This window comes from Cynocephalus volans, chromosome 9, assembly GCF_027409185.1.
Source record: "Cynocephalus volans isolate mCynVol1 chromosome 9, mCynVol1.pri, whole genome shotgun sequence".
Taxonomy (NCBI): domain Eukaryota; kingdom Metazoa; phylum Chordata; class Mammalia; order Dermoptera; family Cynocephalidae; genus Cynocephalus; species Cynocephalus volans.
Window position 1 is genome coordinate 135801494 of NC_084468.1, and position 25873 is coordinate 135827366.

Here is a 25873-nt window from a genome sequence, read left to right on the forward strand (position 1 = left end):
GCAGAGGAAGGGATGAAGAAGTCTTGATGAAGGACAAATGGTTTCCCATGGAAAGGATACACATGACTACATGAAAGCTGGTAGGTGTTGTCAATGAGCCCTTCCTCATCGAGCTCCACAATGATCTTCTGCCCACAGATGGCACAAATAGTGTCTGACAGGCTCCTTGTGGGCATCCCAGTGACACTGTAGAACTGTCAGGGAAATGAACAGAGCACTGTTGGAAAGGACAGCACATGCCATCCTCTGAATGCAGGGAAGCCACTGCCGGGCACTAGTACAGGCAGACCTTAGCACAGAGTATCCACTGCCTCTAAGATGGTTTAGAACTTGAGACACCTTTTCCTATGGGAACAAGGCAACAGAGGGGTTAAGGTTTCCAGGCAAAAACCCAATGAATCCCAAATGGATCCAAAGCACATTGCTAATGATAACCTCCTATTTAACCTCCGCATTTAGGAATCTTTTGAGATGAATAGTTTTTATCCAGGGCTGTAGTTCAGAATCACACAGGAGGTTTTTGATCTTATCCATAAACTTCCCTTTATTCTCCTGGGGGTTCTGACTTAGAGATCTGGAGTTAACCCAGGCATCTATCTATTTTTTTTAAATTCCCAAGTTATCATTGGGAGCAAACAGACTAATAGCCATCGAAGGCAATGCATTTGGAATTCTACCTTGGGGTACCTGCACCTTCCAGTGCTGTGGATGAGGACTGGTTCTCAACACTGCAGCGCCTTAGAATCCCTAGGAAGCTTTTTTTAAAAAATAAAATATTTATTTTACAATAGTTTTAGATTTAAATAAAAGATATGAAGATAGTACAGAGAGTGCGCATACACCACATACCCTGTATTGCCTATTATTATTAGATTTATTTTAAGAAATTGGTCTACACCTTTGTGGGAGCTGGTAAGTCAGAAACCTTATGGGCAGGTTAGCAGGCTGGAAATTCTGGCAAGAGTTGATGCTTCAGTTGAGGCAGAATTTTTTCTTCTCGAGGAAGCATCAGTTTTTGCTTTTAAGGCCTTTGACTGATTGGATTAGGCCTACCCACATCATGGAGGATAATCTCCTCCACTTAACATCAGTTGGTTATAGATGTTAATCATATCTACAAAATACCTTTATAGCAACATCTAGACTAGTGTTTTACCAAACAGCTGGGTACTACAGCCTAGACAAACTGACACATAAAATTTGCCATCACAACCTCCTTGAGGGTTGATTATCTACATAAAATACATAGACTTCTGGACACATTTGTCTATTCTCCACCATTTATTTACTTATTCAATCATTTATTTATATCAGTGAGGACTCAGATATTTATTTTGTACTTTGTGTTATAACTCAATACTGCTATTACTATCTTGTTGCTCAAATTTCAGCTTTGGCCATTAGAGGCTCTTTCAGTTGTCCTGTGTGTCTCTTTAACATACCACCATCATTGTGGGGTTTTTTTTGTTTTGTTTTATTTTTAGTGCTTACTTATTTTCTGGCCCTACAAGGTGCTCTGGGCTGATATTGTATATTCCTTGCCCAGACCTGTAATTAGCCATTTCCCCAAGGATCCCTGGTTCCTTTTATTGTAGGATGATATTAGAAACCAAGATCTGGGCACTAGGTGTGCTCATTGCTGCTGGGATGTCATTGCTTTCAGGGCTTCTTAGCTGACAGAGCAAGTAATATGTCCGTATATACCAATCTATGTACATACACACATATATAAATATTTCTATATGTAGCCATCCATATATTAAGCTAAACATGAGTTCATACATCTCCAATTCTAATCCATTAACATGTAGCTCATTCTAGACTTCTCTCCTTGCTTGTCTGTAACCTGCCACTCTGACAGTGAGAAACCTAGCTTCCACTATCAGCCGTCCATTCACCTAGTTGTTCAATTCCAAAATACATGTGTAGTGGCATCAGAATTGCTAACCCACAGCCCTGAGGGCAACAGCTATGTCAGTTAGAGCTATGTACATTCCTTCTGCTTTTAGTCTTACTATCTTGTGTTATAACTCATTTCAAAGTTACCGGGGAGAGCACCTGTTTCCCCCACCCCTTTCCGTGAGTTAGTTCATACATTTGTGATACAGTCAGATTCTTTTGTCACAGTCTGCTTTCCATCCTCGGATTCTCTGGCCTCCTAAATGGTTTTTTAAATTTGTATACATTAAGGTTCACATTTGTGCTTCAAAGTTCTGTGGATCTGAGCAAATGAACAATGTTATGTATCCACCATCACAGTATTCTACAGAACAGTTTCCCCACTCTAAAACACTTCCTGGGCCTCACCTGTTCAACCCCATTCCTTCCCTGAAACTCTGGAAACCACTGATTTGCTTAGCATCTCTGTACTTGTGCCTTTTCCAAAATGTAATATAAATGGAATCATACAGTATGTAGCCTTTTCAGACTGGCTCCTCTCACTTAGCAATACTCATTTGAGATGCATTCACGTTTTGGGATGGCTCAATAGCTCATTCCTTTTCCTAAGGAGCTTTCTAAAACAGAACACATACATACATTGGCTCCCCTCCAAGAGATTCAGACTTAGCCTGGTGTGGGATCTAGACACTGGCATGGGAATAGAGATTGCTCCTCCTTCGCTTCCTCCTTACCTCAGTCACAAGCACATACACCCCCCCACCACACACACTCTCACACCCCACTAGTCCAAGTCACTGGTGGCTGTGCCAACGGCTTGAGGCAGTGGTTTTTATAGATTTGGTAGCTGGAATGAAGATGACAGAGGATGACAAGATGTTGAGGGTTGGTGTGGGGGGATCAGGTGAAAAGTCTCCAGGAAGTTGGTGCTTAAAGCCCTGGTTGTTTTGCCAGGTGAAATCTCTTCTTTCTGTTTCACTGGAGAACAGAACATACAACTCTTCTCCTCCTCTCCTGTCCATAAACCAGCACAAGAGGATTTGGGAAATTTCTAATGTATATGATTTCTAGTTTTTGTTGGAGGAACTGAGAGTGAAAATGCTCCTTCCTGTCCTCACCTTAAACTTTGTAAGAAAGACAGTTGTCCCATTGAGGATGCATGGCATAGGAATTCCAAAAGGTATGTTGTTGCAGCATTTCATCTGAGAAGTTGAGTTGTAGTCTCTAGGAAAAGAGTACTATAGAGCCTAGAGTGGAGGGGAGAAGGACCAAGGGCGTGGGGATGAAGTCAAGGTCATGTCCTCTTGGTCCTGCCCCATAAATGGAAAGAGAGAACAGTCCAGAAGTTCACTCTTGTCTTGCTACTTACACTAGTTTTTCTACTTCATATTTGGCTGTGCATCAAAAGACAGGTAGAGGACAGAGAGGCAGAACTCTTGAAACCACTGGGTCATTCCTGGAGCCCTTGGTTTGTAAGTTTTTAAGAGATGTGCACATGTCAGACACAGATGAATGCTCTTTATATCTGAATCTGGAATCCATCTAACTGGAAAGTATGTCCATTCTGAATTTTAATTTTAAGAGAGTTCAAAAACTAAAAGCAACTATTAGGGATGTTTTAAAAAATTCCAGGCAACAATATATGGTCAGAATACATTTAGCACACTTTTTATATCTCCTTTTGGGTGCTATAAAATGATAACTGATCTCTATGATAAGTATTACCCTGAGGCATTGGTTGATTCTGAAGTGTTTTATATAGCATCAAATATGATTTTTATTTGCATTAGGCAGAGTTTCAGTCAGAGAGAAAAGGTTTTTGTTATTGTTGATCTTTTACTAATCCTTTAAATATTGGCAGTTGGAATATGCTAGACATGATAACCTAAATAATTAACATTTTATTTTTAAAAATGCCACATTCCCCAGTCACTCTATATGAGAAAGAAATGTATTTTCTAATTAATTAACAAAAATTTTTAATGCAAGGAGACTTCAGGGAGCCATTGGGTTGGGAGAACCAAAATAGCACCAAAGGACATGACCATAAGTATACGGAGAAACAATGCCCTGTTTTTGAAAATGGATGCGGATACATAAGATGAGATCATCTCTCCATGTGTCATAAGTGGTTTCAAAGAATGAAAGCAGCACTTACCCCTATAGTAGAAGCCATGTAATCTGAGCAAATCTCAGTGAAGTCTCTCCCCATTGCTCCATAGTAGCGGCCATAGAACAAAGACACAATGCCAAAATCCATGCAATCTCTAGCTTTGATTCTATTGAAAATAACAGTATAAGGAAATAAGAATGTGGCATTTCGAGGGTAGAGGACAGCTGGAGCTTAAAAAATATTTCCTGCCATAGTATCTAACAGAGCCTTGGGGATTTTTTTTTTTTTTTTCATTTATCTGTTTAGTTTTCTTTTTGAAAATGAAAGAACCTTAAATTCTTTAAATTTTCCTCAAATTGTGCCTCCCAGTACCAAATGGACAAAGGAATTCCTGAGACAGTCTTCACATGCTTCTTAGGACTGCAGTGCTGAGATAAGCCAACTCTAACCAGTGGTTTCGAGCTTGGCTGTACAGGGAGACCTGGGCAGCTTGCGAAAACCTCCATCTTCACGCCACAACCCAGGCCAATGACATCAGAATCTCTGGGGACAGGGCCTGTGAAGCAATGTTTTTGAAGCTCCCCAGGCCCTGAGTGGTACAAATGGGCAGCTAGTGTTAACAACCACTAGCATCTCACAAGGGATTAATATTCAGAATATACAAAGAGCTCAAACCACTTTACAGCAAAAAATCCAAATATTCCAATTAAGAAATGGGCAAAGGAGCTAAATAGACATTTCTCAAAGGAAGACATACAAATCGCCACCAGGTATATGAAAAAATGCTCAACATCACTAATCATTAGGGAAATGCAAACCAAAATCACTTTGAGATGGCACCTCACCCCAGTCAGACTGGCTATTATAAAAAAGAGAGAATAACAAACGCTGGCAAGGATGTGGAGAAGGGAGAACGCTTCTACGCTGTTGGTGGGACTATAAATTAGCACAGCCATTATGGAGAACAGTATGGAGGTTCCTCAAACAATTACAGATAGAACTACCATATGATCCAGCAATTCTACTACTGGGGATATATCTAGAGGATTGGAAATCATCAGGTCGAAGGGACACCTGCACTCCCATGTTTATTGCAGCTCTATTTACAATAGCTAGGTGATGTAACCAACCTCAACGTCCATTGATGGATGACTAGATAAGGAAAATGTGGCATATATACACAATGGTATACTACTAAGCCACAAAAAAGAATGAAATTCTGCCATTTGCAGCAACAGGGATGAGCCTGGAGAAAATTATCCTAAGTGAAACAACCCAGGCATTGAAAGAGAAATACCACATGTTCTCACTTATAACCAGGAGCTGAATCCATAAATAAACAAATGAACAATAAAGAGAGACAGAGAGAAAAAAAAAGAAACAACAATCCCAGTAATATGTTGAACTTTTAGAAAGAGAGAAAAGAACCGTGGTTACTATAGGTGGAAAGGGGGAGGGGAGTGGGAGAGGGGAGGGGGCTAATGAGGAATTGGTCAAATGACACAAAGAATGATTGATATTGTAATGATGAATAAGCCAACTATCCTGATCTAACCATCACTCATTGTACACAATTATTGAAAATCAATGTTGTACCCCACATGTACATATAATAAATTATCTTAAAAAAAAGAACCACGAGCGTGATGGTTCTTAGCCCTAAACATAGATTAGAATCACTTGGGGATTTACAAATGCACGGGCCCACTCCCAAGGACTCTAGTGTAATTGGCTTGGGGTGGGGTCTGGACAGAAGTATTTTTAAAGAGGATGTCAGGTGATTCTACAATACGGCAAGAATTGAGAATCTCTGCCTTAAAGCTCAGACTTTACAGAATGATTCCAAATACTTTATCTTTTCTAATCAATGTTTGAGATAGATATTATTAGCCCACTTGCATGTAAAACATGGAGACTTAGAAAAAATTATTTGTTTAACATGACAATTGGTATATAACAAAGCTATAAATCAAGCTCAAATTGTGAGGCCATTTGCTGCTATGCCATAATTGCCATGTGTTAATTGAAAAAAATTTTTTGCAAGTAGAATCATATTTCAAATATACTAGAATTCTGTGATAACCCCCTTTTCATTCTTAAGGGAAAGATCTCTTTAAAAAGTGAATAATTTGCCCCCAATTTAATTTATGAATATTAATTATTGCACATTTGGTTTGCTCTATTTGTAAAACAATCTCAAATACCAACAGTGGACCTGAATGGGTCTGACTGATTCAGGGAAGGAAGTGAAGTGTAGAGAAGAGTTGGGTGGTCTGCTTCTGGAACTTTCTTCTGTTTGTTTCTGTGCCTTGACAATTTGAAGAGGAAATGGTAGAGGCAGAGAGCTTTGTAGATTTAGAGGATACAGATTTTTTGGTGATATAAATTGGGAATTCCAACGTAGGTGGAATTCTTTAAGGATTCGCCTGGGTGTATTTGAGAATTAGGGCAGTGGGGAAAATGAAGCTTATCCTTCCTCCATGTCCAGGACAGTCTGTATTTATAATCTTATTGTTAAAAAGTATAGCAACAAACTTGTGGCTCCATAGAAAAGAACCTTAATACAATGAACAGTGAAAAAGTAGTTCCTTCCCAATCTAGGGATTAAATTCTTGATACTCCTCCTTGAAGGAGAATTCATGGATAAGGATCTTAAAATCTTATGAGGTAATAGTCTTGGGATAGCTATGGTTTCATAAAAATCCTTACAAATATTTTTACATTCACTAAAATAAAGCAATATAGACACTATGCTCAAAAAAGACATTATCAGTGTATTTCTGTCTTAACCTAGCAAAAATAGATCCATGCAATTACTTTCTATCCTATTCCTGCTAGAAAATATTACAAAATAGTCGAAGTTACCTCTCTGAAATATTTACTTTCAGAGAAAGTTTCATGAAATGCTTTATAAAATAAGATTGCTATGCTGTACTAGGAACAGCCCTTTCCCCAGGGCAGATTCTCCATTCGATTGCCTTCCTTCTTTTATGACCTCTGCTTTTCAATTTCTGGATGGTTCCAGAGATTGAGAGTAACTTCATGTGAGGGATATTCTGAAGAATTTTTATTTGAGCTGCTTTCCATAGCTGGATAGTTGGATAGCGTAGTTCTAGAGGTTTTAAGAAAGAAGATGTACAGAAGGAGATCTGAATTCTTCAAAATTTTGTGGAAAAGAAATCTGAAGTTCAGTAAGAATTACTCTACCACAATTGTAGATCTACTTTCAATGGTGATCTCTTAAATTTGTAAATCAAGTGTAGATCCTCTTTAAAGCTTCTAATTAAAAAAAAATTATTTTGTAGGGCTCTCCTTTCTTCCTTTTCTAGTGGTTTCCCCCAATGACAAGACTATGTCTAGACATCTACTATAAAAAATATGCACACGGAAAATTACAGAGCTAAATGCTTCCAAATTGAGAGAACATGATGAGGTGAATGTTCAAGCAAGTGCTTAGCTATATGTATTAATATCTTAACTGGAGATACTTACTTGGAAAATAAATTGAATCCACACATTGTAAACCTGATAGCCAAATAACCCACAACACCAAAAGCATAGCTGAGCTTGTAGATTAGAAGAAACCATTTGTAGACCAATCTGTGTTATGAAAAATGGGGAGAAACACAGGACATGATATAAAGTATTTTGTCTTTTTCAAACATTGTTATAAGTTGGTTTTTTGTTACTAAAATTCTATTTGTTAAATAACATACAAAATATATATTAGTTGAACTCAAGAATAGTCTAAAGTTTTAACATAATAGCAACAAGCAATATATAAATAGTACTATTATGCTCATGTGTTTCTATGTATATGCATGTGTAAATTCATTTTAATTTACCTATATCCCTCACATAAAAATAGACTTGGGGAATGGTTACTCTACCTGCCTACTCCCTTCCCTCCTTCTTATTTGGCCCTAGGGTTGGTTTAGAGTAGTTGTGGTAGGAGCGCCTTGGAGGCAAGCAAACATTGGGAGAAGTCAGGAGGGGAGACCTGGTCCCCCATGGTTCCTCTCCCCCCCTGCTGTGCTGCCCCCCTGCCCAGCCCCAGTGCAGACATCATCAGCAGAGGGCCCAGTCCTCTTCCCATCTCCCCTCGGGCCCCGGGATGAAATCACAAGACAGCGGCAGCCTTGTTTTCTTCTGTTAAGTGGATGGCTCCTTTGTGCATCCCAGCACCCACCGTGACCACTCCTGAGGCCTTTCCTTCTTCCCAGCGGGTCTAAGTGGAGAAGTAAGAGGCTGAGGACAGAGGGCGAGAGTGGAGATGCTCTAGAAGGAGCCCTTTATCCTGCTTGTCTCCTTCACTGGCAGTAAAAAGGCCCTTAGAAAAACTACACGATGGGCTGCGCGGCTGCTTTGTGCCTGGAGGCTGTGGGAAGAGGCTGGGCGCCCAGCTCTGTTCCTGGAGGGTCACAGCAGAAGGGCGGTGCCAGGTGGAATGAGAAGCTTTTCCTTGGTGCCCAAAGAGAATAAAGGGGTGGCCAGAATGTTGCTCACAAGGGTGTACCACGGCAGGAGGCTATTTGTCCCTCGGCCCTTTCCCTGCACCTCCCTTTTCCTGCCATCCACCCCAAACCGCTTTCGGAGTCTCCCTCCAGAGATCTGGCCCCACTCTCTCACCTCCTCCCCCTTAGCTCTGTCCCCAGCTCTCTCACCTTCGCCAGCTTGTCTCATTGAGGCCCCTGCACCACATGCTTAAGTTCCCTGGTATTACTCATGTAAGGTTTCAGCACCATTTTAAAAGGTGCTCTATTTCATTGTGTTCCAGTTAGAAGGGACCTTCTGAAATATTATGGTTTAAATGGGGGTTGTGGGCTAGCCCGGGAAATGAATGTCATTTACATCACTGTTACGGTGAAATGTTTTCTGACTTCAGGCAACTGACACACCAGGGCCATCTGTGCTGGTGCCTCCTCCACACAGGAGTGATCCTGGCCTGTGGAGGGGCAGGCCGTGGTGTGGTATGCAGAGTCAGAAACTTGCAAAGGCTGCACAACTGGGCTTAAATTGCCATGAGTCTGCTGTGAGTCTCTAAAGGGGGACAGAAAGAGTTTTTGGGGTCTTTCTGCCACAGTGACTCTTCTTTAGATTTGCCGGCGCTGAGAGTTTGGATCATTGCTCAGTGCAGTTGTCAGAAGTTTATGTTGCTAAAAGGGGTGAGGATGGGGAAACAGGCAAGCTCCAAGACGGTCCTTTCCTACCCAGTCCCCCAACACCAGCCAGCACCAGAATGTGTGTTCCTTGAACTCCACACGTTCTTGGCATACCCTCTCCCTGCCTTGAGGAACCTCTCTCAAAGCTGTGCCAATATTAGAAATGTTCCAGGACCAAAAACTTTTCAAACTGCAGGATTTCTCTGTGAAAAGTGGTTTGTTAATTTAATAAGCCACAGCATGCCGTTGGGAGCAGGGGCTTTGCAATTGACTAGTCTTTGGTTTGATTCTGGGCTCCTCCACTTACTGCCTTTAGGACCTTGGACAATTTATAGTCCGTGGCATTTCTTCCTACGATTGCCTCATGTATAAAGCGAGGATGATAACACTAGCTCCTAAAGTTGTTCTGAAGATTATGTGAGATGATGTATTAATGTTTAAAAGACATGGCACATCAAATGCTCAATATGCCATATTATTGTTAAAGATGTGTTAGATTTTCCAAACCTCAACACCCTCTGTGCATCTTCCTGCTTATTGGGGGTACAAGTTTCCAGGAGCAGCAGAGTCTGCTACTCAGACTTACACTGTAAGGCAGATAAGCCAGGTAAGTTGTGTTCCTGCTTCATAGCAGCCTCCAAAAGGAAAGCTTGGCCTTGGGTTGGAATTGGTATGGTCAAGCCCAGCTCTTTCTGCTAGCGTGTGGCCTATTTTTGAGCCTGAACTTCATTGCTTGGCAGACAACCTAGCTGTAGCACAGAGGAAACTCACTTCCCCTTCTCTGGTACTCTGTCCCCTGGGGCGGGCCTGGTGTGCTCTTGGGGAGGAACAGCAGGTTTTAAACTGTGTTGGTGCTGGAGACCACTCCTCTTGGGTTTGCCTTCTGCGCCTATGCTGGTATGCTTCACCCAGCCTTGCTAGCTTGTCACGAAATCCTTCTCTTTCAAATGGAAGATAGCTAAGATGACTCACCTATAATACAATGATTAAACAAAGATCCATAGAAATCCTAGGGCCTACTCTCTCTCATAAACAGGAGCTTCTTTATCCTGACTGCTGTTCTAGACGAGGCCCTAATTAGCCTCTCCCACTGTGGTCTTCTCCTCAAATGGCAGCTGGGTTTGCTTTAGAATGTCAGTGGAGTCTTTTGGATCTCAGACCGTGCTCCCGGGCTCGGAGCTGTGCTGGCAGTCAGAAGCTCAAGTGGACGTGCTGCGGGCGTGAGAAGTGGAGGGCACGGCACCTTCGCCATCTGAGATAAATGAGCCATGAAGGGTAATGAGGCAGCAATTGAGTATTTCTTGCAATGAAGTTCTGCGCTGAGTGAGCTGATGTGCACAGAAATACTGCATTTAGCTAGGGTAATTCATTAGATAGTGGAAAAGCAAACATTCTCATTGAAATACAACATAGATTATCCAGGGGATGAAAACAAGTACATTTCGATTCATCTGACACTCAGACTTTCACGCATCTTACATAACTTACAACACTTTGTGAAAAGGAGAAGTGGACCATATGCCCATTTTACTGATGGGTAAACCAGGCCCTCCAAAGGCTATTCAAGACCCCAAACTGACCAGTTTAGAAGGTCTCCTAATACGACCCCAAAGCTCTTCCCGAAGTGGAATTAAATTAAAATACTCATAAATCTGAATTCATGTATTTGAATTTCAATTTTTATCATTATGTTTATTTATCTGATTTCTCTCACTGCATATTTTTCCTTTTCCATACTAGAAGGAAAAGTTAATATTTGTCTCTCCTTTTTCAGAGGGTAAACACAAATATCTACATGGCAAAATAATCATAAAAATATTTCACAAGAGCTTATGATTTCTTCCTCAAAAAGATCAAAATTTGACATTGTCCTATTACTATTTTGCATTTTACACACTTTCTGTTTATCTCATTTCAGTTTTATCTTGATCAGGATTTGGAACTTGCCCACAGAAAAAGGTGAGCAAGAGCAAACTTGTAGGCACATTACATGATTATAAGCATTTTGGAAAGATTTGTGAATGATACAATGGGATTACATAAACCTCAGACGCTGGTAATGGTAAGTAAAGTGATCATCAGAATATTAAAGCCTCTTTTTTACGACAGCAATAGGTTGTCCATTACTTATGATTTATTAGATATTTTCAGGTTGAAACACAAACTTTCAACTCTTGCTCTATCTTAGAATGTGTGTGACACATTTTACAGTGGAGTGAAACAAAAGCTGACCTAAAAATAAACACGCAAATTGTGCTCTAGAAATTTTAAACAATAGTTTCACTTCTCTTTCTCCTTCACTAGCTGATATCTGAAATAAATTTTACAGGCATGTCTGAATCACCGTTAAATAATGAATGTGAACTCACAGCAGTATAGCTTATCTCCAGATAGTTTTGCTACCAAAGGCAAAACAAGTGTAAAAGAAGTGTAACACCTGGTTCTCTACCCAGGAAAATGTAAATTGTATATACTTTTTATTGTTTAGAATAAAAGGGATCGTGGGGATGGAATGAGTGGAATACATACCGTGGTGTTCTCCGTGACAGGGGTTTTCGGGTGGCTCTGAAGAGGATATAACTGGTGATAGCTGAGAACGTTCCCCACACAGACAGAAACCGCCACCAGTAAAGTTTTATTGTGAAATAGAAAGGGACAACCCATATCTGCAACAAGGTCACCAGCTGTCAGAGAGAGGAACAGAAAGTCTCTTTCAATGACCAAAGGCCCGAATGGCATCTCCATTATTAAATGATTCAAAAGCTTCTCTGGGGGAAACCACTTTCACCGTTGTTTGTATGGTGCAACTGGCTCACCGTCAAACTAAGCTGTTCCTAGACGTGTCGAGTTATGGAGCAAACTGGCACGATGATCTGAAGATTCAAATGGGAAACGATCCAAAATACCCGTCTTTTCTCATCACCTCCTCTCATCTGACTATTTCAGGCCCATTTGGGGCCTCTACAGCTATGGGACTTTGCACAAGCAAGCTTCGCTCTAGTTGTGAAACTGGGGACACCAATGCCTGCACTGCTCCCCTGTCCTGACTGATGTGGGGATCAAATGAGATCACAGCGGGAAAGAACTCTGGAAACCACGCTGTACTACGCAGAGCCAAGGGGCTGTTGTTCCTATAGGTGCCCACGTGAGAGTGCAAGTGATGTCAAAGGAGGAAGTGGAAGTCACAGCAGCTCCTGGGACCTCTTCTGCCTGCTGTCCAAGTGCCCTCTGCAGGGTTTTCTATTCCTCTGTGCATAACCTTTCTGTGGCCTATACCATTGATCTGAATCCAAATATCCTTCAGAGGGTCCTTTAACCTGGCTGACGCCAATGCCACAGGGCAGGGAGCAGGCAGGCTGAGCCGATGGGAGGTGGGTCACTGCCTTGATCTGGTTACTGTGACAATACTCCTACACTCCAGAGCGGGCGTAATAGCAGCTCTTCACCTCTCTTGTGGAAAACAGACCAGCTTAAACAACATCAGTAATCTTTGGTCTTTAATGTTTTATCACTTTCAGATTAACCACCTATTATTTATTTGCTCTGAAAGAATATAAGGTGAATAGCCAAGAGGTTTTGTCTCAAGTATGGATATTAATTTTTAGCAGCACCTTGCAATGCTCTGCTGGCTTAGTGGTAGTCTCAGGATCAGTTAATTCCATCTGCCAGCAATGTGGGAAGAGTTGTTAGAGCTTGCACATCATGCATTTACCATCTTGAGTATAAAAAGATTGATGCCATTTGTTTTCTTTACCTTCTTAATTTTTGTGATAAAAGGGAAAGGCTCAGAAAAAAAAGTCTATGGATACAGTTTTGCCTCCTTTATTTATTTATTTATTTATTTATTTTTTTGTCCCCGGTAAGGGGATCACAACCCTTGGCTTGGTGTCACCTGCACGGCGCTCAGCCAGTGAGCGCACTGGCCATCCCTATGTAGGATCCGAACCTGCGCAGCGGGAGTGCCGCTGTGCTCCCAGCACTGCACTCTCCCGAGTGCGCCACGCGGTCAGCCCTTGCCTCCTTTAATAAAGGCTCGTTTCACTAAGACTTGTTTCACCAAGTTTCCTGTATGTCTTTTCATGACTTGATAGCTTCTTTCTTTCTTTTTTAATTTTATTTTTAAAAAATTTTTTAATTTTTATTTTTTCAAAGATGACCGGTAAGGGGATCTCAACCCTTGGCTTGGTGTTGTCAGCCCCACACTCACCCAGTGAGCAAACCAGCCATCCCTATATGGGATCCGAACCTGCAGCCTTGGTGTTATCAGCACTGCACTCTCCCAAGTGAGCCACGGGGTCACCCCTCTTTTTAAATTTTAAAATAATTTGTAATCCCATGAAAAAGAAATTTACAACTGTTTGTATTTTGATACATTTCCTCCCAGTTTTTCTCTCTTTCTCTCTGTCTCAATATAAACAGGTTATATCACGAGCATTCTCCCATGTCATTAACTACTCTGCTTATTTCTTTATTTATGAATAGCATTTTATTTCATGAATGTGCCACAGTTTGTTTATTTGGCTTTTAAAGCAACCAATATGTGCTTTAAAAGCCAAATAAATAAATATTATTAATAATAAATATTATTCACAATAAATGTCTTTATAAATATTATTCATAATAAATGTGATGCATATTTTATATTATTCATTAATAAATATTATTCATAATATTATTATGAATAAAAGTACTATAAATATTTGCATACAGGATTTTGTGTGAATGTAGATTTTTCAGTTCAACTGGGTAAATGCCAAAGGGTTGGTTATAATAGTCTAAGATCAATAACCAAAACTATTTGACAGCATTTCAAGATGTAAATGAAAAAGGCAAGGTCACAGCCATTCTTCTTTGAGTGTCAAAGAGGACATTCCCAGGCTCATCGTTCTCCTATTGCTCCATTCCACAAACAATCTGCAGTCTTAGAATTGTTCTAAATCTTCTTTCAGAGAATAGTAGAGGTGTTTTTACACATATACATTTGAACAAAAATACACATGAAGCAAATCTGAAGTAAATGTCTGGAGAGTTCAGGAAAAAACAAATTTTATAACCTTTTTTGTTTTTAAATTTCAGGGAATACTTTCAGGATAAAATAAATATTCTTTACTCTTGCCTGAATTTGTCCAATAATCACTTGAATTTTGCATCCTATTTTGTGGATGTGGTCAAAGTTAATGAACGAGTTAGCCCTTTTATTTATGCAACTGAGATAAGTATACACAAATAGGAAAAACAGGCTTTACTTAAGGAAGGAAAATAGTTTTTGGGAGGATCCCAAACCACATGCTGGGTAACCAAAACTCAAGACATGCTTACTTTAGCACTCGGCATTAGCAACTTTGACCCTCTGCTATTGATAATGAAAGTGAGCAGCCCCTTAAAAAATCTCATCATCACTTTGGTTATTTATTTCCCGTAGCTGATTACAGAGACAGTTCTCTATCATAAATCATACATTTGCTGACTTTTTTAGTTTATTACTTCTGATACTGAAGAAGGAAATGGACATGAACTCCATTATTCAAAATCTGATTATCTGTCATTTACATTTTTCATCTTTCTGTTTTAAGAATTTGATTCATTTTAATATTTTCTTCATAGAAATGCTTACATTTTCTGAAAAAAAAGTTGAGTTTTTTGAATAAAAAATTGAGTCAGTTCATTTTAATTCAGTGAAACTACTACACCCTTGTATTTTACACTTTAGATCATAAGCTAAAATTTTCTCAAATCCATGGAGTTACAATCTATGATAGTTTGGAGTTACAGTTGGACTCTGTTTTTATAAAACTAGTTCTCTCCCTGTGAATCTATAAGTATGAACCATTTATAGGCATGCTACTTTTTAAAATAGGCTTTGGAGATCAGAAATGAAAGGAAAGCAAGAAATCATTATAATGTATTATGTATGCAGATATTTAATTTCTTATCTTTAAAGTGTATACCCAACGCCATATTTTCTCAACATGCAAAGAGAAAGGTCAGAAATTTGCATTATCAATTCAATAATTGCATGAGAAGTTGTTTTGAAACAAGGACCACATTTCATAGCAATTAAAAGATTCTTTATCAATTTCCAGAGCAGTTACAACATCTCATTTTTAATAGTAACTGCCACATATGAAATGTAGGAATGTTGTGCCTCATAAATAAACACATGAAATATGTGAAATTGAGGCACATACATGCAAAGGAGGAAGCCTGGCATCTGGAACACATTAATAATGCCAGAGGGGTCATCATCTGGGCATGTGCATATAAAACACATCTGCATTGCTGGCAAAGGGCAACTTGGGCATCTGGATCACATCATCCACATTCTCCCCACCCACACATCATAGCAGGAGGAATTTCCTGACAAATCAGATACTGCTCAAAGGTACCATGTTTTTTTGTTGTTGCCATGCACATAATGAATCTGAAAAGAATTGCAGATCAAGTCAAAACGAAGATACCTGTCATTTGTCTAATTATACAGAGTGATGAATAAGCCATGCAATATGAAAGAGAGAAGATATATGATGCTCATTTCCTTTGCACTGCAAATCCCAAACTACTTGCAAACATTTGTGTGTGTGTGTGCATGGGTGTGTATGAATGGCGGTGGAGGGAAAGAAGGGGGATGCTCCGAGGTAAGCAGAAAATTATTATGTAAACAAATTACCCCAGGAAACATTGTTGCCTCCAGTACAAAGGCAATGAAGGAAAGTGTGAACGTAAGTCAAACAAGAAAAAAGTATGGAATCTTAGCATATGAAGGGCCTTTTCAATTAGTCCACCAGCCCAGTGATGACCACGAGCTAACGCAGGAAGTGCTCTAGGCTCTCCTGAGCCCGGGCAGTGGGGGATTGAGAGCCTCGGCCACACCCCACCCAAACTTGCAGCCAACCCACAAAAGACACTGAGCCACCGCAGGAAGTGCCCCAGGCACTCCAGAACCAGGGCAGTGGGGGGCCTCCGGGCTCGGTCACACCCCACCCCCCAACACAAGCAACCAGCCAAGCAATGACCATCGAGCTGCTGCAGGAAGCACCCCAGGCTCTCCCAAGTCAGGGCAGTGGGGGCCCAAGGGTCTTGGCCATGTCCGCCTGACACGTGCAACCAGTCCAGTGATGACCACCATATTGCATCAAGAAGGGTCCTGGGTTCCTGAGCTGGGGTTGTGGGAGGCGAGGGCTTTTGCCACACCCTCCTGACATCTGCACCCAGGTTGGCTATGACCAAGCCACCTCTGGAAGCCCCCTGGTCTCCCCTGTGGGAATGTGGGGGGTGCCACAGGCCTCAGTCCCACCCCTCCTCCTTCCTTCTTCTTCTTTCCCTTTTCCCCTCTCCTTCTCCCTCCCAACTACTCTGCAACATCATACAATGTAAAAAAATAATATTAATAAAATAAAATAAAATAAAAAATCTTAAGAAAAAAAAGAAATTCAGTTGGTTCATATTTCTATCACCAAATCAATTGAATAGTTGATTTTGTTATTTAAACTCTTAAAGGAGATTCTGCACTGTTATGCAGAATGCATATAAGTATGTATTTATGACTTACCTAATTTTAAAACGATTTGAGCAGACACAATGCTTTATTGACACTGTGATATTTTGCAGTATTTCACAGCTATTAATAGGCAGGAAGTTTGATTTCAATAGAGCAATGTTTCAATCTGGCAAATTATTTGCCTGTGTATTGAAGCAAGTTAATAGCGTGTCTGAAACTCAAATTGTGTGGATGTAGTTATTGGGCCTTCTATTGATTTGAAGAATAGCAGAAAGATTCTTTTTTGGCACTCTCCTTCCTACTTCCTGCAGATATGAAAAATAAATGCACATAAAAGAATGTGGAGAGAGTGGTGTTCAATGAAATTTTACTTTTAATTAAATGCTGTTCAAAGCATTTGGAAATAATTTATTTGAAGTTCTGCCTATATCTATACCATATCAAGATTATCAGCTGAAAAGAGAAAATTCAAATATCCAGATGCTTGGTCTATACTGTGCTAAAAATGTGACTATTTGGAAACATCCAGGTATTAAGTAGTATCCCAAACAAAATAAGAGTTTTCCACCTTCTCTCCACTTTCTACCTGAACTTTTTGGTATCACATAGGAACAGTGTTATGTTTTTAAACTTTACTTTCTAAATAAACCACTTCCTTTGTTTTAGGTATTTATAATAAGCAGCTGTGACGTACACAGCTCCTACAGACCACAGAACATAATCTATCTAGACAATTTAAATCACTTCAGAAGGTGGCCATATTTGCTAAAAGTTGTATCTGAAAATGTTCTGAGCTTTTTGAATTAGTCCCTCTCCTTTTAAGTACATGGTCCAAATTATGTGTGAAATAGTGTGAAAATAATAATACTGTATATATAATAAATAATACCTTCAGAGTATAAATAATATGTATAAGTAATAATACTTTCAGTGTACAAAGCTATTCACACATATCATTGTATATGCACATCCTACTTTTTTTCTAACTTCCTCCCCCTGCTTAAATCTAATCCCCCACATCAACAGTAAATAATTTGGTAAAGAGTAAGTAATCAACAGTAAGTAAGCACACTATTTGCCATCTATTTATGTAATTGTTCTATTCCAGTATACATATTTAGCAGTATCAGAATTGTTAACCCATACCCGCATGGGAAACAATTTTATCAATTGGAGTACGGTGCTCACATAAAGTTCCTATTGTCTCAGTCTTACAGACTACATTCATTTCCAGTTACTTAGATTAGCACCTTTCCTCTCACTCCCCTTCGGTGAGGTTGTTTCATCCATTTGTAATGCAGTTAGAACCTCTTGTCACAGTCTATATTTCTCCCTGGATCCCCCAACCTCCCAAATGATTTTTTAAAAATTTGCATTCTTTAAAGGTCCACTTTTTGTGTTGTACAGTTGTATGGGATTTGACAAATGCATAATGTTTTCTATCAACAATTACAGTATCACACAGATTAATTTTACTACCCCAAAATTTCCATTTCACCTTTTTACCACCTCCTCTGCCCCCTGAACCACTGGCAACCTCCGATCATTTTACTGTTTCTATAGTTAGGTGATTTTCAGAATGCCATACAATTGGAATCATACAGTATATAGCCTTTTCATACTAGCTTGTTTCACTGTCTTTTTTTCACCAAGGTTCCTCCTTGTTTTTTCATGGCTAGATAGCTTATTTCTTTTTTATTGATGAATAGTATTTTATTGCATAAATGTACCACAGTTTATTTCAGCTTTGAATGAACATCTTGGTTGCTTCCAGTTTTGGATGATTATGATAAAGGTGCTAAAATATTTGCATGCAGGTTTTTGTGTGAACGTAGGCTTTTAATTCAACTGGGTAAATTCCTAGGAGAGTGATTGCTGGATCATATGGTAAGACTGTTTAGCTTCGTAGGAGCCTGCCAGACTGCCTTCAAAAGTGGCTTTACCATTTTCCATTCCCAACAGCAATGAGAGTTCCTTCTGCTCCACATGCTCATGAGAATTTGGTATTGTCAGCTTTTTGGATTTTAGTCATCCTAATAGGTATGTATTGGTATCTCATTATTATTTATTTTGCAATTCTCTAATGACATTGTCCTTTTCTGTTACTTATAACAAAATACACAGACCTGGGTGATTTACAAAGAAAGCCAAATTTTTTGCATAGTTTCAGAGGCTAGAAAGTCCAAAGTCCCGGGAAATCATCTGGACAGGGTCTTGGTGTTGGCAACAGTGACACAGGGTATCACATTGTGAAATGGTGCAGCAGAGATAAAAACAGACTGTCCTCTCTGTTCTTTTAAAGCTCTCAGAACTATGCCTCTGACCACCATTTTAAATCCATTCACTACTGCAGGGTCCTACAATCTAATTACCTCTTCAAGACTCCACCTTTCAATTACCATAATAGGATTTCGCACCTTCTTAACATCCATATTGGGGGCCAAGTTTCTAATACATAAAACTTGGGGGACACAATTCAAGGTTCAGTGAGTTTTGGGGGGACATAATTCAATCCACTACAATATATGATGATGAACTTCTTTTCTATGCTTATTTGCCATTGGTACATCTTACTGGGTGATGTGTCTTTTAGATCTTTTGCTATTTTTTAATTAGTTGTTTATTATGGTTGAGTTCTAAGTATATTTTGGATACAAGTCCTTTATCAGATATGTGTGTTTGCAAATATTTTTTCTGTCTGTGGCTTATTTGTTCATTCTCTTAACAGTATCTTTCCCAGAGCAATTTTTAATTTCAATAAAATCCATCTTATCAATATTTTCTCTCATGGATCATACTTTTGGTGTCATATCTAAAAGCTTATCTCCAAACCCAAGTTCACCTAGATTTTTTCCTATGTTACCTCCTTAAAGTTTAATGGTTTTGCATTTTACCTTTAGGTCTAAGATCCATTTTGACTCAATTTTTATGAAGGGTGTAGGTTCTATGTCTAAATTATTATTATTATTATTTTTGCATATGGATGTCCAATTGTTCCCGTACCATCTTGGAAAGAATATCCTTTCTCCATTGAATTGCCTTTGCTCTTTTGTCCTGGATCAGTTGCCTCTACTTGCGTGGGTCTATTTGTGGATTCTCTATTCTGTTCCGTTGATCTATGTGTCCATTCTTTCACCAATACCGCACTGCATTCATTACTGTAGCTTTACAATGTCTCGCAGTTGGGTATTGTCAGTCCCCCTCTGACTTTGTTCTTTAGCATTGTGTTGTCTATTCTGAGTCCTTTGCCTTTCCATATAAACTGAAGAATTAGTTTGTTGTTATGCATAAAATATCTTACTAGAATTTTTTGATTGGTATTCTGTGGAATCTATAGATAAGTTGGGAAGAACTGACATCTTAAAAATATTAAATCTTCCAATCCACGAATACAGAATATCTTTCCATTAATTTTAGATCTCACTTTTTGGCATACAGGTCCTGTACATATTTTGTTAGATTTCTGCCTAAGTATTTCCTTTTTTTGGTGCTATTGTAAATAGTATTGTGTTTTAATTTCAAATACCAATTGTACATTTCTGGTATATGAGAAAAAAAATTGACTTTTATGTATTGAGACCTTGTATCCTGTAACCTTGCTATTATCACTTATTAGTTCCATGAATTTTTTTTGTTGATTCTTTGAGGTTTTCCATATAGACAATCATGTCATCTGCAAACAAAGACAGTTTTATTTCTTCCTTCTCAATACATATATCTTTTGTTTCCTTTTTGTATCTTATTACACTAGCTAGGTCTTCCACTGCAATGTTGAAAAGAAGTGGTGAGAAGGAACATTCTTGCCTTCCTCCTTATATTAGGGAGAAAGCATCCAGTTTCTTGCTATCAAGTATGTTGGCTGTAGGTTTTTTGTAGATACAGTATCAAGTTGAGGAAGTTTCCCTCTATGCTTAGTTTGCTGAGAGTTTTTATATGAATGGAAGTTAGATCTTGTGAAATGCTTTTTTTACATCTACTGATATGGTCATATGACTTTTTCCCTTAGCCTCTTAATGTAATTGATTACATAAGTTGATTTTTAATTGTTGAACTAGCCTTTCATACTTGGAATAAATCCCACTTGGTTGTGGTTAAAATTCTTCTTATACATTGTTGGATTTTATTTGCAAATATTTTGTTGAGAATTTTTGTATTTATGTTTATGAGAGATATTGATCTATAGTTTTCCTTTTCCTTGTCCTGTCTTCATCCGGTTTTGATATGAGGGTGATGCTGACCTCAGTGAATGAGTTTGGAAGTGTTCTGTTTTTATTTTCTGGAAGTCACTGTAGAGGATTGGTATTATCTCGTCTTTAAATATTTGCTAGAATTTATCAATGAGCTTAGTGCTTTTTTTGATGGTCATTAATTATTGATTCAATTTTTTAAAAACACAAGGGGTCTTCAAAAAGTTCATGGAAACATTTGTATTATTTTTTAATTCTATTTTTCCATGAACTTTTTCAAGTACCCTTATAGATATAGGCCTATTCAGATTATCTTTCTCCTTGTATAAGTTTTGATATAATTTGTATCTTTTAAGGAATTAGTCCCTTTCATCTAAGTTATCCAAATTCGCGGGCATAGAATCATTCATAATATTCCTTTATTTTTCTCTTATGTCTATGGGATCAGTAATGATGATATCTTGTTCTTTTCTTATATTAGTAATTTGTGTTTTCTCTGTTTTTAATTTTTTTTCTTGGTTAGTCTGGCTAGAGATTTATTGAATTTATTGATCTTTTTAAGGAAACAGCTTTTGGTTTCATTGATTTTCCTCTATTGATTTCCTTTTTTAATATCACTGATTTCTGCCCTAATTTTTATTATTGATTTTCTACTCCATTGTAGGCTTAAATTACTCATCTCTCTCTAGTTTCCTAAGGTGTATTCTTGGATTATTGATTTTATATCTTTCTTCTTTTCTAATATATGCATCCCTCTAAGTACTGCTTTTGCTGTACCTGACTGACTTTGATAAATTGTGTTTTTATTTTCACTTAGTTCAAATTATTTTTTAATTTCTTTTGAGTCCTCTTCATTGACCCATGTGTTATGCTGTATTGTGTTATTTAATCCCTAAATATTTTGGGATTTTCCCAGCTATCTTTCTGTTATTAATTTCTAGTTTAATTTCACTGTGTTCTGAGAGCACAGTTTTTATGATTTCTATACTTTCAAATTTGTTTTGGTGTGTTTTATGTCTCAGGAATGTGGCTTACCTTAGTGAATGTGATCTCAAGAAGAATGTGTACTCTGCTGTTTTGGGATTAAGAATTACATAAATATCAATTATAGGAAGTTGATGAATGGAACCATTCAGGTCAACTAGATCGTTATAAATTTTCTGCCTGGTTGATCTATCAACTACTAAAAGAGGTGTGTTGAAGTCTCCAACTATAATGGTGGATTTGTCTACTTCTCCTTGCAGTTCTATCAGTTTTTGCCTCATATATTTTGATGTTCTTTTGTTAGGTGCATACCCATTAAGAATTGTTAAGTGTTCTTGAGTAACGGACCCCTTTATTATTATGTAATGCCCCTCCTTATCCTAACAATATCCCTTGTTCTGAAGTCTGCTGTGTCTAAAATTAATACAGCTAGTTCAGCTTTCTTTCAATTAGTGCTAGCATGGCATATGTTATCCCAAACCTTTCCATTTAACATACCTGTATATTTATAAGTTTGTTCCTTATAGGTAACATATAACTGGGTCTTGTTTTTTTTAAATCCACTCTGACAATCTCTGTCTTTTAATTCGTATATTTAGACCACTCACATTTGAAGTAAATATTGATATAGGTGGATTAATATCTACCCATGTTTGTAACTGTTTTCTATTTGTTGCTCTTGTTCTCTCTCTCTCTCTATCTTCAACTGAGTATTTTATATGATTCCATTTTCTCTCCTCTCTTAGAATATCAAGTATACTTCTTTAACATTTTTTAGTGGTTTCCCTAGAGTTTGCAATACATATTTTCAACTAATTCAAGTCTATTCTTAAATAACATTAGTCTACTTTACTGGTAGTAAAGGTACTTTATAACAAAGAAATCCTAATTCCTCCCTCCCATTTTTTATAATACTGCTGTTATTCATTTCACTTGTCCACATACTATAATCATCCCATACATTGTTCCTATAATTACTTTGAACAAACACTTATTAGATAAATCAAAAATAGGAAAAATCTCTATACAGGCCAGAAACAAACAAAAAAAAGAAAATAATAAGAAACAAAAGATTTTATTTTACCTTTATTTATTCCTTTTCTGACACTCTTCATTTCTTTATGTGGATGTGAGTTTCTAGCCTGTATTATTTTACTTCTTACTGAAGAACTTCTTTTAACATTTCTTACAGATCAGATCTACTGGTGATGAATTCATCATTTTATGTTTTTCTGAGAAAGTCTTTATCTCCTTCACTTTTGAAGGATAGTTTCTCTGGATATAGAATTCTAGATTGATGTTTATTTTTTCTTTCAATACTTTAAATATTTTACTCCACTGTCTTCCTGCTTACATGGTTTGTGAAGAGAAGCCTGATGTAATTCTTACCCTTGTTCCTCTAAAGGTAAGGTTTTATTTCACCCCTGGCTGCTTTTAAAATTGTCTCTTTGTCTTTGGCTTTGTGCAGTGTAAATTTGATATGCCTAGGTCTAGATTTCTTGGTATTTATCCTACTTGGTGTTCTATGAGCTTCTTGGATTTGTGGTTTGGTGTCTATCATTAATTTTGGAAAATTCTTGGCCATTATTACTTCAAATATTTCTACACCTCCATTATCTTTTTCTTCTTCTTTTGGTATTCCAGTATGTGTAAGTTATACTTTTTGAAATTACTGAAATTATTCCACAGTTCTTAGATATTGTGTTATTTATTTATTTATATATTTATTTGGTCTTTTTTCTCTTTGCATCTCAGTTGGGGAAGTTTCTACTGATGTCATCTTCAAGCTCACTGATTCTTTCTTCAGCCATGTCCAAACTATTGATGAGCTCAGTAAAGGCATTTTTCATTTCTAGTACATTTTAAAAAAATTTCTAGCATTTCTTTTAGACTCTTTTTTAGTTTCTGACTCTCTGTTTACATTACGCATTTGTTCTTGCATGTAGTATTCTTTTTCTATTACAGACCTCAGCATATTAAGTATAATTATTTTAAATTCCTGGTCTGATAATTCCAAAATCTCTGCCATATCTGAGTCTGGTTCTGATATTTGCTTTGTCTCCTCGGACTGTGCTTTTTTTCTCCTTTAAGCATTTTTGGGTGAAAGACAGATATGATGTATCACATAATAGGAATTGAGACAAATAGGCCTTTAGTGTGAAAGTTTGTGTTAATCTGGCCAGGTTGGGCTGTGTTTAATGTTTGCTGTAGGGGCGTTTCAAGATGGTGGTGGCTGCGGCGGTTGGCGTGGAGGACCTGAGGTGGAAAAGGCGGCCACTGGGCCTCAGGCAGCCAGGAAACTTGTGGACCTTCCTCTTGCCATCTCTTAAGGGAGGACCGCTGCTACTGGCTGGTCGTGGGGGCTGACCACCACTTTGCCCCCGGCAGGAGAGGCTGCCTCATTTACAGGCAACAGCTTTGAAGTGTGGAGCAGGAAAAGACCTGTTTCTTAGCTGCAAAAGCGAGTCTCGAAACAGGGAACATGGCGCCAGAGCTGCTGTGGATGCAGACAGGATCCGGGAGGCCGGGGCTGCGCTGAAGGCGGCCAGCTGCCCTATTCAGGATTCGAGGTTTCAGGCCGGCATTAAAGAAGATTCCTGGGAGCGCCCGAGCCGCGCTGCGACTGAACAGCCCGAGGCGGCAGCGGCCGAGAACGGGGAAGGTGACAAACCAGAGGCAGAGAGTGAGCGCCCGACCTGGCACAGTCCTGTGAGTGACCCCTGGCCCAGCCCTGTTCGGGGGGCTGACGCCCACCTGGCTCCCGCCTGCATCACCGGTTCACTCACCGCCCCGGGTCTGCCTCCATTTTCCCAGGTGCTGGCAGCTCCGCCCGGCTCGGCCATCACTGAGCCTTCCCACTTGCTTGGCCCGGCACGGGACTTTCCGGAGCCTGCGGGCCAGCCTCCCCTCCCACGCCCTCCATGGTTCTCTGGCAGGGCTGGTGGTGGAGGGCGTCCCCGACCAGTGTCGGGAGGGCAAGGAAGTACAGGAGGGCCGACTGTCACTCCACCACACCCTGGACTCTGGCCCCTGGTAAACTTCCTGTTACTGGGAGGCAGATACCATCTCTGCGGCCACCAGTTCGGAAAAAAGCCTAACCAATTTCTGGTTGGGAACAGTGTGGTAGGAGAGTTCCCAGGTCCGCTTGAACCTGCCGGAGAGCTGGCTGCAGGTGGGCGCTAGATTCGGTCTATGCCGGGGGGATACAAAGGTGAACAAGTCGTGAGAAAGATCTACACAGTGCTACAAAGGCACCCAGAGTGACCGGTCATCTGTGCCTAGCAGAAACCTGGTAGACTTCCTGGGCAAGGCGGTGCTGAGCAGGGTCTTGAAGGCCCAGCTGATAGACGAGGGTTGCAGAAGACACGCCCCAGCCCAGCACAGTGCGCACAGAGTGGGGAGATGTGCGGCCAGGGAGGCAGAGACTCGACAGAAACCACACACCCTGTGGGGTCACCACTGCATGATCCAACAGCCTGGGCCAGAGCACACGGAACGGGGAGAAGTCCTGCACAGGATGTGAAAGCTCAACAGAGATCACACACCCTGTGGTACGTGATCCACCAGCCCAGCAGAGTCCAAGCTGACCAGAAAGGTGGCTCCCCGGAGAAGCCCAAGACCCGAGGCAACCACACACACAAGGCACTAGAGGCCAACTGAGCAGCCATGGAGGGAGCCATACGAAATTGGCAACCACAGCAACATCCTAGCTAGTCATTAGTCTCAAACCGGTGGACTGTGAAACCCCCTGCCACAATGAATAAACATCAAAAAAAAGATACCAGAAATACAAAAAATCAAGAAAGTACACCACCAAAAGTTAATAAATCTCAAACTCTAGATCCTATAGAACAAGAAGCCCTTGAAATGACTGACAAGGAATTTCGAGTGATAATTCTAAGGAAACTGAATGAGATACAAGAAAACACAGCTAGACATCATGATGAAATGAGGAAAAGTATACAGGATCTGAAAGAGGAAATGTACAAGGAAATCAATGTCCTGAAAAAAAATGTAGCAGAACTTGCTG

General features: G+C 39.4%; 1 protein-coding gene across 1 annotated transcript in view; it reads right to left on the reverse strand.

The window, feature by feature from the left end:
• Positions 1-25873, reverse strand: part of RNF175 (ring finger protein 175) — a 47342-nt gene that overhangs the window by 4957 nt on the left and 16512 nt on the right. The window contains exons 4-7 of the mRNA XM_063107490.1: positions 11704-11858; positions 7505-7612; positions 4058-4178; positions 61-194 (exon numbers count right to left, since the gene is read on the reverse strand). Of these exons, the coding sequence (XP_062963560.1) occupies positions 61-194; positions 4058-4178; positions 7505-7612; positions 11704-11858 (518 nt within the window). The remainder of the gene's footprint in view (positions 1-60; positions 195-4057; positions 4179-7504; positions 7613-11703; positions 11859-25873) is intronic.